Here is an 11,298-nt window from a genome sequence, read left to right as displayed (position 1 = left end):
CGTGCATCCTTGCTGTGCTGGAGTGCGGTCTGCATTATCTGAAGGCAGCAGCTCCATTCTGTGCACCGGGAGCTCAGTGGGAGGGCTGAGGGGTTCCTGGCCAGGCTCTGGGTGCAGTATTGCTGATGGAAGCCTGCAGGGCATAAATCACAGGGTTGCTGCAATCCTGCATGAGCATCCAAATAGCTCACACTGAGCAGCCAATTACTTTATTAATGAGTGTCCAATTAGCCAGGCGTGAGTGGCCAGCAGTGCCTGCATGAGCACCCAGTTCAGGCATGAGTGCCTGACAAATGTACAAATGAGAGCCCCATTGGTGAATGCAGAGCGCCCAGTTGTTTCTGTGTGAGCACCCAGACTGTCCGTGCAGGAGCACCTGGTTCATTTGTGGGTGAGTGCTGGGAAGATACATGAGTGCCAAACAGAGCCTGTGTGAGCAGCCAGAGGGCTCCTGTTTGTGCACTTGGTGGACTTACACAGTCACAACTGGCTCCTGCACAAGTGCAGGATCAGTCCATGCATGAATGCTCAGTTTCTGCATGCATGAATGCCTAATTACTGCCCACATGAGCACCCAATCAATGCAAGAATGAGCACCCAAGTATTTTGTGCATGAGTGCCCAGTTATTTTGCATATTAATGCCCACTTAGTGCATGCACAACTGCTCACTTATTTCATGTATAAGCACTCGACTTACATGTGAGCCCACAGTGTATTTCCTGAGTGGGGATACCCCCGGTGGCTGTGACTACGGAAGGATGAGGAGAGAGCAGTATGTGGCACACGGCTCTGAAACAACTTTTCCTTTGGTGTTTAAGGCCCTTCTAAGCCTGCCTTTCACCTCTGAGCAGAACAGATGGTAGGGAGGTCCCAGTCTGTTTCTGGCCTGGGATGCTGAAACTGCCCTCATCCTGCTGCATTGTACATGCAGGTGCTAATTGCATTCCTGTGCTAATGTGACCCTGCCCAGATTCCAGATAGATATTTTTGTTTATGGAACCTGCATGAATTGCACACCACAAGTCACTTGCAAAAACTTGTAGCAAGCAGATGACCTGAATACATATTAATAAGGCTCACAAGCCATTTAGTATTAAAGAGTTTTCTGTCATGCTTGTGGGATTGCAGGCAACACACTATCTCGTGGAAAGCAATGTTTAGACAAAAAGCCATCTATAGCTTATCACATTCTTAAGATCATTTACCTTGGAGATACGCCCGTGCGTGTTCTTTGCAGTGGGGCAGACGGGGGGGGGGGGGGGGGGGGGGGGATGCAGGAGCGATGGCTCTGTCACTCTGCAGCCGTGCAGGCACGTGTGGCTTTTGCAAGGCAGCCCAGTGAGGCTCAGCAGAAACCAGATGTGGGGCATAAACTGCTCAGCAGCATCCCTGACACTAGCACTTTGTTTCTGTGCAGGTGCTTTGCAGCTTGTCCCTGTGAGGAGATCTGAAGCTGCAGAGCCCTTTGCTTGAGGTACCAGCCCCAGAAGGGCTATTATCTGTGATTGCAATGTCTCCAGACCAGGAAATCCATCGCAGTAGCCCTGCTGGGATATTTGTGCTCTGACCACAGCAGACAGTTCTTGGCAGAGGGGCTTTGTGCTGATACAAGGAATGGCCAAATGTCCCTCATATTCACCGCCACGGTGCCATCAGGGTGCCAGGGGCGTCACTGCCATGCCACATCCCCAAGCCATGTGAGAGATGGGAGATGAGTTAAAAAAAGAAACTGCTCTTCTGCTGCTGCTGTTTTTATTGATGATTATTGGCAAGCAGAGCAGCTGATGGCAGAGTCTGGAGATGAGCAGGTACAGGAGGCACGATGGAGGAAGGAAAACAGAAAGAGTTGCTGCAGGGAGAGAAGACAAAGGCAATGCTTGTATGGTCGTCTCTGCAGATGTGTGGTTTCATTGCAGATATTTCCCTGGCTTCAGGACAGAGACCAGGCAGAAAGGCCGTTCCTGAGAACAGAGGAGCAGAGCCACGGCTGGGGCTGGAATTGTGCCTGGTCAGGAAGCGCCTGGCCGCAGGGCAGAGCTGGGCTGGCAGATGAGCACAGCCTTAGATGGCAAGCAGCTCTGCACAGCCAGGCCCTTTTCATCTCTCTGAAGTGCCTTATATAGTGCACCCAGAACTTATAAATAAATGCTTTTTGTCATGATTCAGGAACGCATCTCCCCTTTGAATCACTTCCTCCTGTGCAGGCCATGCTCCTTCCTGTGCACAGAAGCACCCAGCCCACACAGCCAGTGCCACACTGATGCTGGCCAGGCTGTGGCCAGGTCCTACCCTGGTTTGAGGTGCTGGGCTCCTGTTGTATGGGATGGGCACAGCTCGGCAGCCGTGCACTGTTCAGTTTGCCTTAAGATCTGCTTAGCCCCCATCACTGTCCCGGCCTCATTTCAGGATTAACATTACATTAAACTGCAGCTACGTCGACTTCGTGGCTGTCATTACTGCACACGAGGATTAAACAGATATTCATGTCAGTAGGAGGGGCAGGAATGGAGAGCTGACTCTTACAGAAGCTCAGAACATTCCTACTAACGAAGCTCCTTCAATTAGCGAGGGGTGGTCCAGCAGCGCAGACCGGGCAACGCAGCTCTGCTGAGGCACAGCAGCAGTAATGCAGGACCAGGCCGGGCACACGGCGAGCCTCTGAAACACGGCCTGGGAGCATCCAGCCCACGGCTGAGGGATGGGAGCGGGTACAGGGCTGCCTGCAGCGTGGCAGCGGGGATGCATTCCTGCCCCGCTTTCCCTCAGGCAGTTCCTTGGCATCTCTGCCGGCTGAGATGGAGCAACCAGAATCAGGGCTGGCGGGCCGCCATCCCGGCATATGGGCCACCCCGAGGACACCTGTACGCCCGGAGCGCGTTAATGGAGGGCACTCTCAGTTCTGTTACCAGAGGACACGCGCGTCCTTCCTGGGGACACAGAGCAGAGGGTCCATGGAGCCCCAGGCCGGTCCCGCCGCCGTGTGCCGGGTCTCTGCGCCCAGCAGCAGCCCTCCGCGGAACAAGGCGTCCCTCCCAGGGCGTGACGATATCCCCGCCGGGATGCGGGCCCGCCGAGCACGCGATTAAGATCCAGGCAGCCCCAGCGCAGGCAGCACCGCCCGGCTCCGCCCCTCACGCTGAGGGGACGGCCCCGCCCCGCCTCACGGCCCCGCCCCGCCCCGCGCGCGCCGCGCGGCATTATGGGATGAAACAGGATGTAGGCAGAGCAGCGCGGGCGGACGGGCCGGGCCGGCGGGCAGCGCTGCGGCGCAGCCAATAGGGGCGCGGCGTGCTGCGAGGCGCAGCCAATGAGGGCGCGGCGGTCCGCGCGCCGCAGCGGGCGGGGCGGTATTTGAGCACGGCGCGGCGGCGCGGCGCAGAGCGCTCGGCGCGGCGCAGGGAGCGGAGCGGAACGGGCAGAGAGAGGCGAGCGGGTCCGGGCCTCCTCCCACCTCCACCTCGGTGCCGTGCCTCGCTCTCCCCGGTTGGTCCTGTCACTGTGAAGGTGAGCGATGCCCCGCTGGGCTGGGGCTGCGGGAAACGCCGCGCCTCGCCGGGTACCGCTCGGTCCATGTGTGCGGCGGGGCAGGTGGCGGCTCCGGGCGGCTCCGTCCGCTTATCTGAGGCCGCCCCGCCCCGGCGGTTCCTGCCGGCCTCGCTCCTCGCAAGGTCACCGCCGCCCCCGGGGCTCCCCCCGGTGAAGGTCACGCAGTGCCTCGGCCTGCGCTCGGCTCCGGCTCCCGGCGGCCGCGGGGACGCGTCTCGCTGGGGAAGGGGCAGTGCCGCACCGCGCCCGGGGCCGCTTCTGCAGGGCTGGGGGCCGGGCCTCATCCCGCCGCCCTGTCAGGAGTGCTTTGGGTGCCGGCCTGGGCCTAATCCCCGTCCCAAAGCCTCATCCTGCCCTGGTGTGGGTGCTCTGGTTGTCATCTGCTCCTGCCTGAAGACCTCGTCCTGAAGGGATGGCTCTCAGAGCTGTACTATTACCCCTTCCCAGGGCCCGTCCTGCCCCGTTAGGCGCTGGGCTTTGCGTTTCCTCGCAGAGAGGGCTGGATGTGGGTGCAAGGCTCTGAGGGCCAGCTGTGGCTTAAGGCTGAGACGTGTCCTCGTGCTGTTGGGCTGCCGTGCAGGGACGATGCCTGTGTCACCCCCAGGGAGGGAGCTGAGGCCCGGGCCGGCTCTGGGTGCTCAGATGGGTGTGTGGGGAGGGGTCCGGCTGCCATGACTGCCCTTGGGAGACTGCTGTGCCTGGAGCAGCAGGGCTGGAGAGGGCAGGCTGGCCTGCTGAAGGATGGTCCTGAAGGATGGTGGTCTCTTACTCTGATGCTGTTGGCCCTTGAAGGCACGGTTCTGCACTGAGATGTTCCTTGCCTGAACAATAAAGAGAGAAGATGCTTTTTGCAGGTTGCTTGATGTCTGCTTATATAATGGCAGATGTCCTCTGAACTCTGTGCTGAAGATGTGTGAAGGCCAGGTGTTCCTCAAAGAGGCTTTCCTGGGAAAATGATCACACGTGAATTTCTGCTATGTCAGTCTTCCTGTGGGGTGGACATGTAGAGGGTTCTTCCGAGGGGTTGCCAGCCCCCTGAATAATGAATCCACATCTGCAGGCCATTAGTTTGGTTCTTCTGAATCATGTCTTGCCCTGTCAGGATTTCTGCTAGAACCTGCTGGCTCAAACCGCAGCAGAGAGGGGAGCAAACTGACTGCAAGTGGCTTTTCCAGAGCAGTGGTAGAGGTGTGTGCTCTGTTGCTGTCTGAGCTCAATTCCTGTCATTCCTCTTGGCACTATTAGTGTGTGTTAATAGCAGTGCTCTATTAAGCACTGCATCTACATAGTATAAATTAAGGTTGCAATAGGAGGCTTCAAGTGCATACAGAGTAACTATTGTAATTGTAGGGCTGCAATTATGTAACTGGATTCTCTTTCTGGGTAGCAGGCTCCTTTAATTGCTGTAACAAAGCTACTCCTTCAGTTTTCTGGGACTGTTCCAGGAAGCAATCATTGCAGCAGATTTTCTTCACTCCCTGGTAAAGCTATGAACGTGTAGTTTCACAAGTTCAAAACATCCTTGGTACTATTGCATGGGCTCACAGCATTGTAGAGAGATCTAGTAAACTTAAGGGTGTTTTGCAGGCTTAATTGGAGGTACTTCTTGCCAGTAAGAAGCTTATTGCAGAAAGTTTTAGTGTGCTCTGGTAAGAGCTGCTGCTGAGGTGAGCAGCAGTGCTGCTTCTCAGCATAGGCCTTTCCTTGACCAGCCCCACAGATAGTGCATGCCTCCTGACTGGGCGCTCCCTAGGATGGTGGCTCTGGTGTCCCGAGTGGGAGTTGGAGCGGGCCAGCCAGCAGTGCTGCACAGGGCCCCTTTCCTTGCTTCAAGAAAGGCTGTAGGGCTGGGATTGTTAAGACCCTGCTTTCTAGGATAATGTGAGCTGCATCCGGGAGACTTCCCAATGCTGACTGCCTCATAGAAAGGCCATGGTAAGTCTACATGTCAATGGCTCAGTGCCTGTACAAAACACCTCAGCTAGCTCACAGTGAAGGTTAAATGCTCAGCTCAAGTTACCACTTCCTGGTTTCTTAGAGGTTATGGGTAGTACTGGTGTGCTGGCCTCTTGCACCTGTGCTGTGATCTACAGGCAGTGGAAGAAAGATTGGAGGTATCTTTCTGTGGCCCTGGCAGTGGCTGGCTTCCCCCTGCCTGTTTCCCAGTTAGACTGTAGAATGGTGTTTCTGGTTTGTCAGACTTGCTTTGTCCTGTGGGAATAGCTGAAGTCTGGGGTTTAGCAGCAGTGCTGAAGTGATAGGCTGATTGTGGAACAATGTTCATTCCAAGCTGAACTAGCAACAGTAGCTGCTGATCAAGGGCAAAATAAAAGCGCTATTAACTGTTGTCCAGCTTAGCAAACTGCTGCTGGGTACAGGTGGTCTGGGGCCAGCTCCTGGGGTTCCATGCAGGTGATGCTCCAAACCATTGGTGCACCTGGAAGGCAGACTTGGCTGTAGCCTATTGATGTATAGGAGGGCTTTGTCTCTGCAGATCTCGTCTCCTCCCACACAGCTTTTTTTGCCTGTTTGATGCAGGTGATGATGTTGGGCTATCTCTGATCTAACCTCCAGGCGTTGCCAATGCTTCAGTGTTCCAGCTGTAAAGGATCTTAGCCTGGGACTGCTATAGGCTCCCTGATAAACTCACACTGGGTGTAACGGAGTTCATAGTATTGGCCTGTGACGCAGTCTGCCATAAAGGACAACCTCTGAATGGGCAACTGTTCCTTTCTTGAAAAGAAATTAAAGGGATCTATGTTCTGCCTTAGGTTCACGATGTCTGACAGAAAGGCTGTCATCAAGAATGCAGACATGTCTGAGGACATGCAGCAGGATGCTGTTGACTGTGCCACACAGGCAATGGAGAAGTACAACATAGAAAAGGACATTGCAGCATATATAAAGAAGGTAAATAAGGGATGAGGGGGGTGCTCTGCCTGAGACTTCTTGCATCTCTTAAGTATGTGTGTATGTTGAGCCTGAGTGTCTGAGACTTCATACTTCAGTGTTTGGAAGGAGAAGATGTTTCCTTTGCTTCTTCACTGCTATTCCCAAGAGGATGGAGTGACTTTTCCAAGGTCAGAGGAAGACTGTGGCAGAACAGGGCTTGGTGTGTTGCTGCTCTGAGCAAGCAGTCTGAGTGCTTTCTCTCTGAATTTGCTGGCTTTAAGAGCTGGCTGCAGCTTCTGTTTAGGGCTTGCTCCACAGATGCCGCTGCTTTTGCTTGACTGCTTCTGCTTGACTGGCAGTACAGGTGCAGGATGGGATTACTCCAAAGCTTCATGCAGAAGTGGGCAGCCCTGCATGAGCATTTCTGTTTGTAATGTTCCAGACTCCGGGGTGGTGGGTGTGGAGGAGGATGCAGCCTTGTTCTGCCTGGCAGGGATGTACAAACAAGCTGCTTTAAAAGCAGTGCAGACAGTTTCCCTTGGCTCATGAAGGTATGTTTCCCTGTTTGCAGGAGCCCATTAACTTCTGTCTCTTGCTTGACAGCATCTGGGGAGCTGTCAGTTCCCTCTATAGCCACTTCTCTGAATGGCCAAAGTCATTTTGAAGGAGCAAAATGATTATGTAGGTAATACAGTCCTGGCACCAGGATTAGCTTTTGGGCCTTGTAATCTAAGCTTGAATGGATTCAAAGATGTCTCCGAACTTCTCAGATCACTTTGATCTGTTGAGACAAGACCTATCTCAAAGTGCTTGAGGCAATGCAGTGTGCAAAGTGAGTGCAACAGAATCCAAAAAGTTGGCCTTTATTTCCTAAGAGTGTTGGGTGAAATTATTTGATGCACCTTCATGCCCTGGCAAGAAAGCTTTTACCTACTTCAAAGGTTACCCACAAGGAGCTGAGGCTGCTGTCTGAGGACTAACGCTTGCTTTAATCTTTAACTTTGTGCTCTGTCTGGGGAAGGGTGTCTCTGGGTGTTATGTATTAGAGGGAAGAAAATGGTCTTTATTGCTCTCACCTGCTAAACAGACTAAGAAAATTAATAGACCAGCGTTCCTTTTGCGAACCTCTTATCTCAAAGGTCTTAGTTGTGTCCTGTGAATTTCCTTGCTTATTTTTACTGGAATATTCTCCTGTTAATGAAGAAGTGTCCCAGACAGCATAAACCAGACTTCTTCCTTTATTTAGGTGACCTTTAAGCTCAAATGTCTTACTAGAGCAGACATGCCAAAATCTTTTTTTTTTTTTTTAGGAGTAGGCTTGGAATGGGAGAGTAGAAATATTCCCCTCAGCTAGCCTACATGAAGGGCTTGTGTACTGCTGTACTGAGGAGAGCTCTTACGTCTGCTCATTCTGCCCAAGGCTGATGTGTATTCCACATCTCAGGAGATAATTTGCTTCTGTTGGATCCCTCAGACAAGCCAGTGCAGAGGCCTGGCTCGTGTCAGTCACTACTTCACTTAATACAATGGTATCTTCCAGTGGGAAATCTAAAGATGCTGCAGGTGGGAGGAGAGGAGTTAGTGTGAACAGAACCAGCTCAGAATTTGTGCTTAGAGCTATTTTCATGTGGGCTTTCTTGGCCTTAATGCCTCTCTTCTGTTTCTTCAGGAATTTGACAAGAAATACAACCCAACTTGGCACTGCATTGTTGGCAGAAACTTTGGCAGCTACGTAACACATGAGACAAAGCACTTCATCTATTTTTACTTGGGTCAGGTTGCAATTCTTCTCTTCAAGTCTGGATAGGAAGTAGGAGCAAGTGAAATCTGGACTGTAATGCACTGATGGCTGAAGCCACGACTCCCCTTAACATGGCTATGCCGCTGCATGGACTGTATACTATATTTAATGTGTATATGTTGCAGTAAAATTCTACTTCTGTTTAGTTGCCTGGGAAGAAGGCAGCATTTTTTTGTTACTGCTTTTTTTTGGTTGTATTGCACTAGGAAACCTGTAAATGCTTAAACAATGGCCTTTACGTGGTAAGAAATAAAACTGTTCCACAACAGCTCCCTCAGTGGTAATTCCTTCTTTGAGGCTGGGAAAACTTCTTTGGGCAGGCCAAAAAGACCCCGACTTCCTTACGGAGTTTTACTAGACTGTTAATCTTGTAATGAGGAGCAAAGCCAGTGTGAGCCTCTGTACCCACCCTGCAGACTGTAGAGAGCTGGCTCTCCTAGTAACCTCAGCGCAGGTACTTAATCCACCTGAAAGTTGGTGGGGTGGCTCTTATTTATGTGGCTTTCACACATGTTGAACTCCACCCTGGACTGTGATTAAAAACAGACTTGCAGCTGGCACCCTCAGTGTTCTTTTGGTACCCATCTCTGTATTTTTTTTGGCTCTGCTGAAACATTGACCTAGGCTTGTAAGCACCTCAGCCTGGTCTAGAAGACTTCAAGAAGCATCCCCTTGAGATGCTGCTTCCTGCAGCAAGCAGCAACCTCTGGCTGAAGTCTTTAGACCTCAATACTGAGATCTAAAGTTGGCCACATGGCCTGTCCCTGAAATGGAGTAGATATCAAATTGGTGACTACTGACAACAACCTATTTGGCATGTTTTTAGCCAGTTGTCTCAACACTGCCTTAACTTGATGCTCTCCTTTAAAACAAGCTAGTCATGTGGAAGATTTGTAAGTGGCCACTGTCTCCTTTTTTTTATTTCTGTAGCTGATAAGCTATTTCTGGAGGGCTGTCCTCCATGTTCTGATATCTGCTTTTGTTCTTAAAGCACAGTACCAAGAAGTTATATTTACATGTGATGTTTGTGTGAAGGAAACTCATGTGACATCTGCTTCAATGGCAGAAAAATGTCTTGGTCTCCAATAGGTTCAGCAGTGATGTTGTCTTAGTATGTACTGACTCTTGGATTAAACTGCAGGAAGTGTTTTTTTATCTGGGTGGGAGAAATCCTTCTGAAGGACAGTGTGATGGCAAGTAAATATTTAGTGCTTGTCATGAAGTCTATCTATTGGTTTGTTAACTAATGTGTAGGCAATATCACTGGGCTTGTGAGCCTAACTTCTGTCTCTAGGACAAATCTGGTGTTGGTAACAAGTCACTGCTGGGGTGGGAAGGCAGAGTGAAGGGAGCTATTCTTTGTGAAATGGCTGGGTGACCCAGGTTGACTACTTCCTGAAGTAAAAGTCTTTCTTGTCTCTGTGCAAAATCCAAAGTATGCCTAATTTTGTAATATGGATAGAACAATGTTGTAACTAGAAAGAATGTAGCTGTCATTACTTCATGTTGATGGAAATGTTTGCACTGGGGTAATGTGCCTTGGGCTGTCTGGGGCACTCTTGTGGTCTTGTCTGTTGAGAACTCCACTCTTGAACTGAAAGAATGTTTTGGATTTGTTTTTTTCCAAGCATGAGTCTAATGTGAACCTGTTCACGGTCTCTTGTGGAGCAAGATATGTTCCCTTCATAACTGCAATGGCTCAAATACCATTTATTTTTTTCAAACATTAAAGGTGAATTGACACATTTAAACAGCCTCTAGTTTCTTCATTGCCAGCTGTCTGACGTAAAAACTGCTCTTGTCTGGAGGTGAGTGACAAGTTCTCTGCCCTGGAAGATGATGATGATCCAAAGGAAGCAGCTCTGTGGAAGCAGCAAGAAACTTGGTTGGGGGAGCATATGTGGCCCATCTGTGTGGGCACCGACCTCCAGTCTGGCTCAAACACTGAGCAGAAGGAGAGATGGAGGGGAGAGCATCCTGCTGCAGCCCTAATGGGTGCTTCTGTGCCAAGTAACCTAGATATGAAGGCATTAGGTCTGACCTCTTAATGGCTTCAGGCAGACTGGGGGTAGTGCAGCAGCTGGGGTCCTGGCTCCTGTCTGTACTCAGGTGTCTGCCCTGTTTTGCAGGAAAGTTGGGTTCCTCTCTGTGCTTCATAGCAAGGCAAAATCTGGAAGTGTTGCCAGCTGCCTGGAGCTGCCATGTTTAATACTCCCCTTGCCTCCCTGGCTTGTTCCTGCCAACCTAGGTTTGAGTGTGTAGCCCCCATGATGTTCTGGCAAAGCTGTGGGCTCTTACCCACTCCAACAGTGTGACAGCTATGCTGCAGGACAGTAACACTGGCATGTAAAAGGAGGGGAAGCTGAGCTGTAGACAAGTGTGAGGCTTATGTTAAGCAGCTACAAAATGAGCTGAAAGCAGCACTCCAAAGCAAGCAGCAGTATGTTTGTTACATACAGGCAGCCTGTCTAACCTGCACCTGACAGTGCTGAAAAGCAGAGGAGGTTTCTATATTTGGGAGGAGCAGGGAGTGCTGCTCCTCCCTCTGCATTCCCAGTGAGCCTTTTAGCTGGAATTATAGTTTAAGCTGAACTGTGCTGAGGCTCTGCATTCCTGGTATAGCTGGGTCTGAGTTATTGCTGCGGCTCCAGGAAAACATCTGCAGCCCTGTGGGGCAGGGGAAGGTGATCCCTATTGGTGCATGGGGATCTTAATGGTTAAAAACTGACTCAGGAATGCCAGCTGCAGCACAGGAGGCTGCTAATCTGAACTCCTGATGAACTTTTCCGGGGCTATTCTGTCAATGGGGAAGCCTATTTCAGTGTGTATAGTTAAATCCTATGGTTGTGGTGCTGGTGTAAGCTGGTCCCTGGTGGAAAGTGGAATCCTGGAGGGGTGCCATACCTTGGAGCTGACACATGCAAGTAGAAAATCAGTTTGTTGCTTCCTTAGATGTGTCATTGCAGCAGAAATCCCCCTTCAGGCTAAGAAATAGAAGCTCCTAGCTTGCACCTTTAGCAATGAGGCTAGCAGGGAAACCAAGCCCTGCTCACCTGCC

At 51.2% G+C, this 11,298-nt stretch overlaps 1 protein-coding gene and 1 long non-coding RNA gene across 2 annotated transcripts; both read left to right on the top strand.

Moving 5' to 3' along the window:
* The first annotated feature begins 1,268 nt into the window (after positions 1-1,268).
* On the top strand, positions 1,269-2,162 carry LOC121107288. The gene is made up of 2 exons (XR_005841050.1): positions 1,269-1,475; positions 1,918-2,162. It is a non-coding gene; the product is annotated as an uncharacterized LOC121107288 (long non-coding RNA).
* Positions 2,163-3,378: 1,216 nt separating this feature from the next.
* On the top strand, positions 3,379-9,991 carry DYNLL2 (dynein light chain LC8-type 2). Its single transcript, NM_001302156.2, has 3 exons — positions 3,379-3,505; positions 6,319-6,457; positions 8,109-9,991. Exons 2-3 carry the CDS (start codon positions 6,326-6,328, stop codon positions 8,244-8,246), a joined length of 270 nt encoding a protein of 89 aa, NP_001289085.1. The 5' UTR covers positions 3,379-3,505; positions 6,319-6,325; the 3' UTR covers positions 8,247-9,991.
* The last annotated feature ends 1,307 nt before the right edge of the window (positions 9,992-11,298 follow it).

The sequence above is a fragment of the Gallus gallus genome, chromosome 19 (genome assembly GCF_016699485.2).
Source record: "Gallus gallus isolate bGalGal1 chromosome 19, bGalGal1.mat.broiler.GRCg7b, whole genome shotgun sequence".
NCBI lineage: Eukaryota > Metazoa > Chordata > Aves > Galliformes > Phasianidae > Gallus > Gallus gallus.
Note: the sequence above shows the minus strand (reverse complement) of the source record. Positions and strands in the feature narration are given on the sequence as shown.

Excerpts from the sequence above, each read along its gene's own strand:
- DYNLL2 (NM_001302156.2), top strand. The coding sequence starts at position 6,326 with ATGTCTGACAGAAAGGCTGTCATCAAGAATGCAGACATGTCTGAGGAC. Across the intron at positions 6,458-8,108 it reads TTGCAGCATATATAAAGAAG|GAATTTGACAAGAAATACAA; the intron begins GTAAATAAGGGA and ends CTGTTTCTTCAG.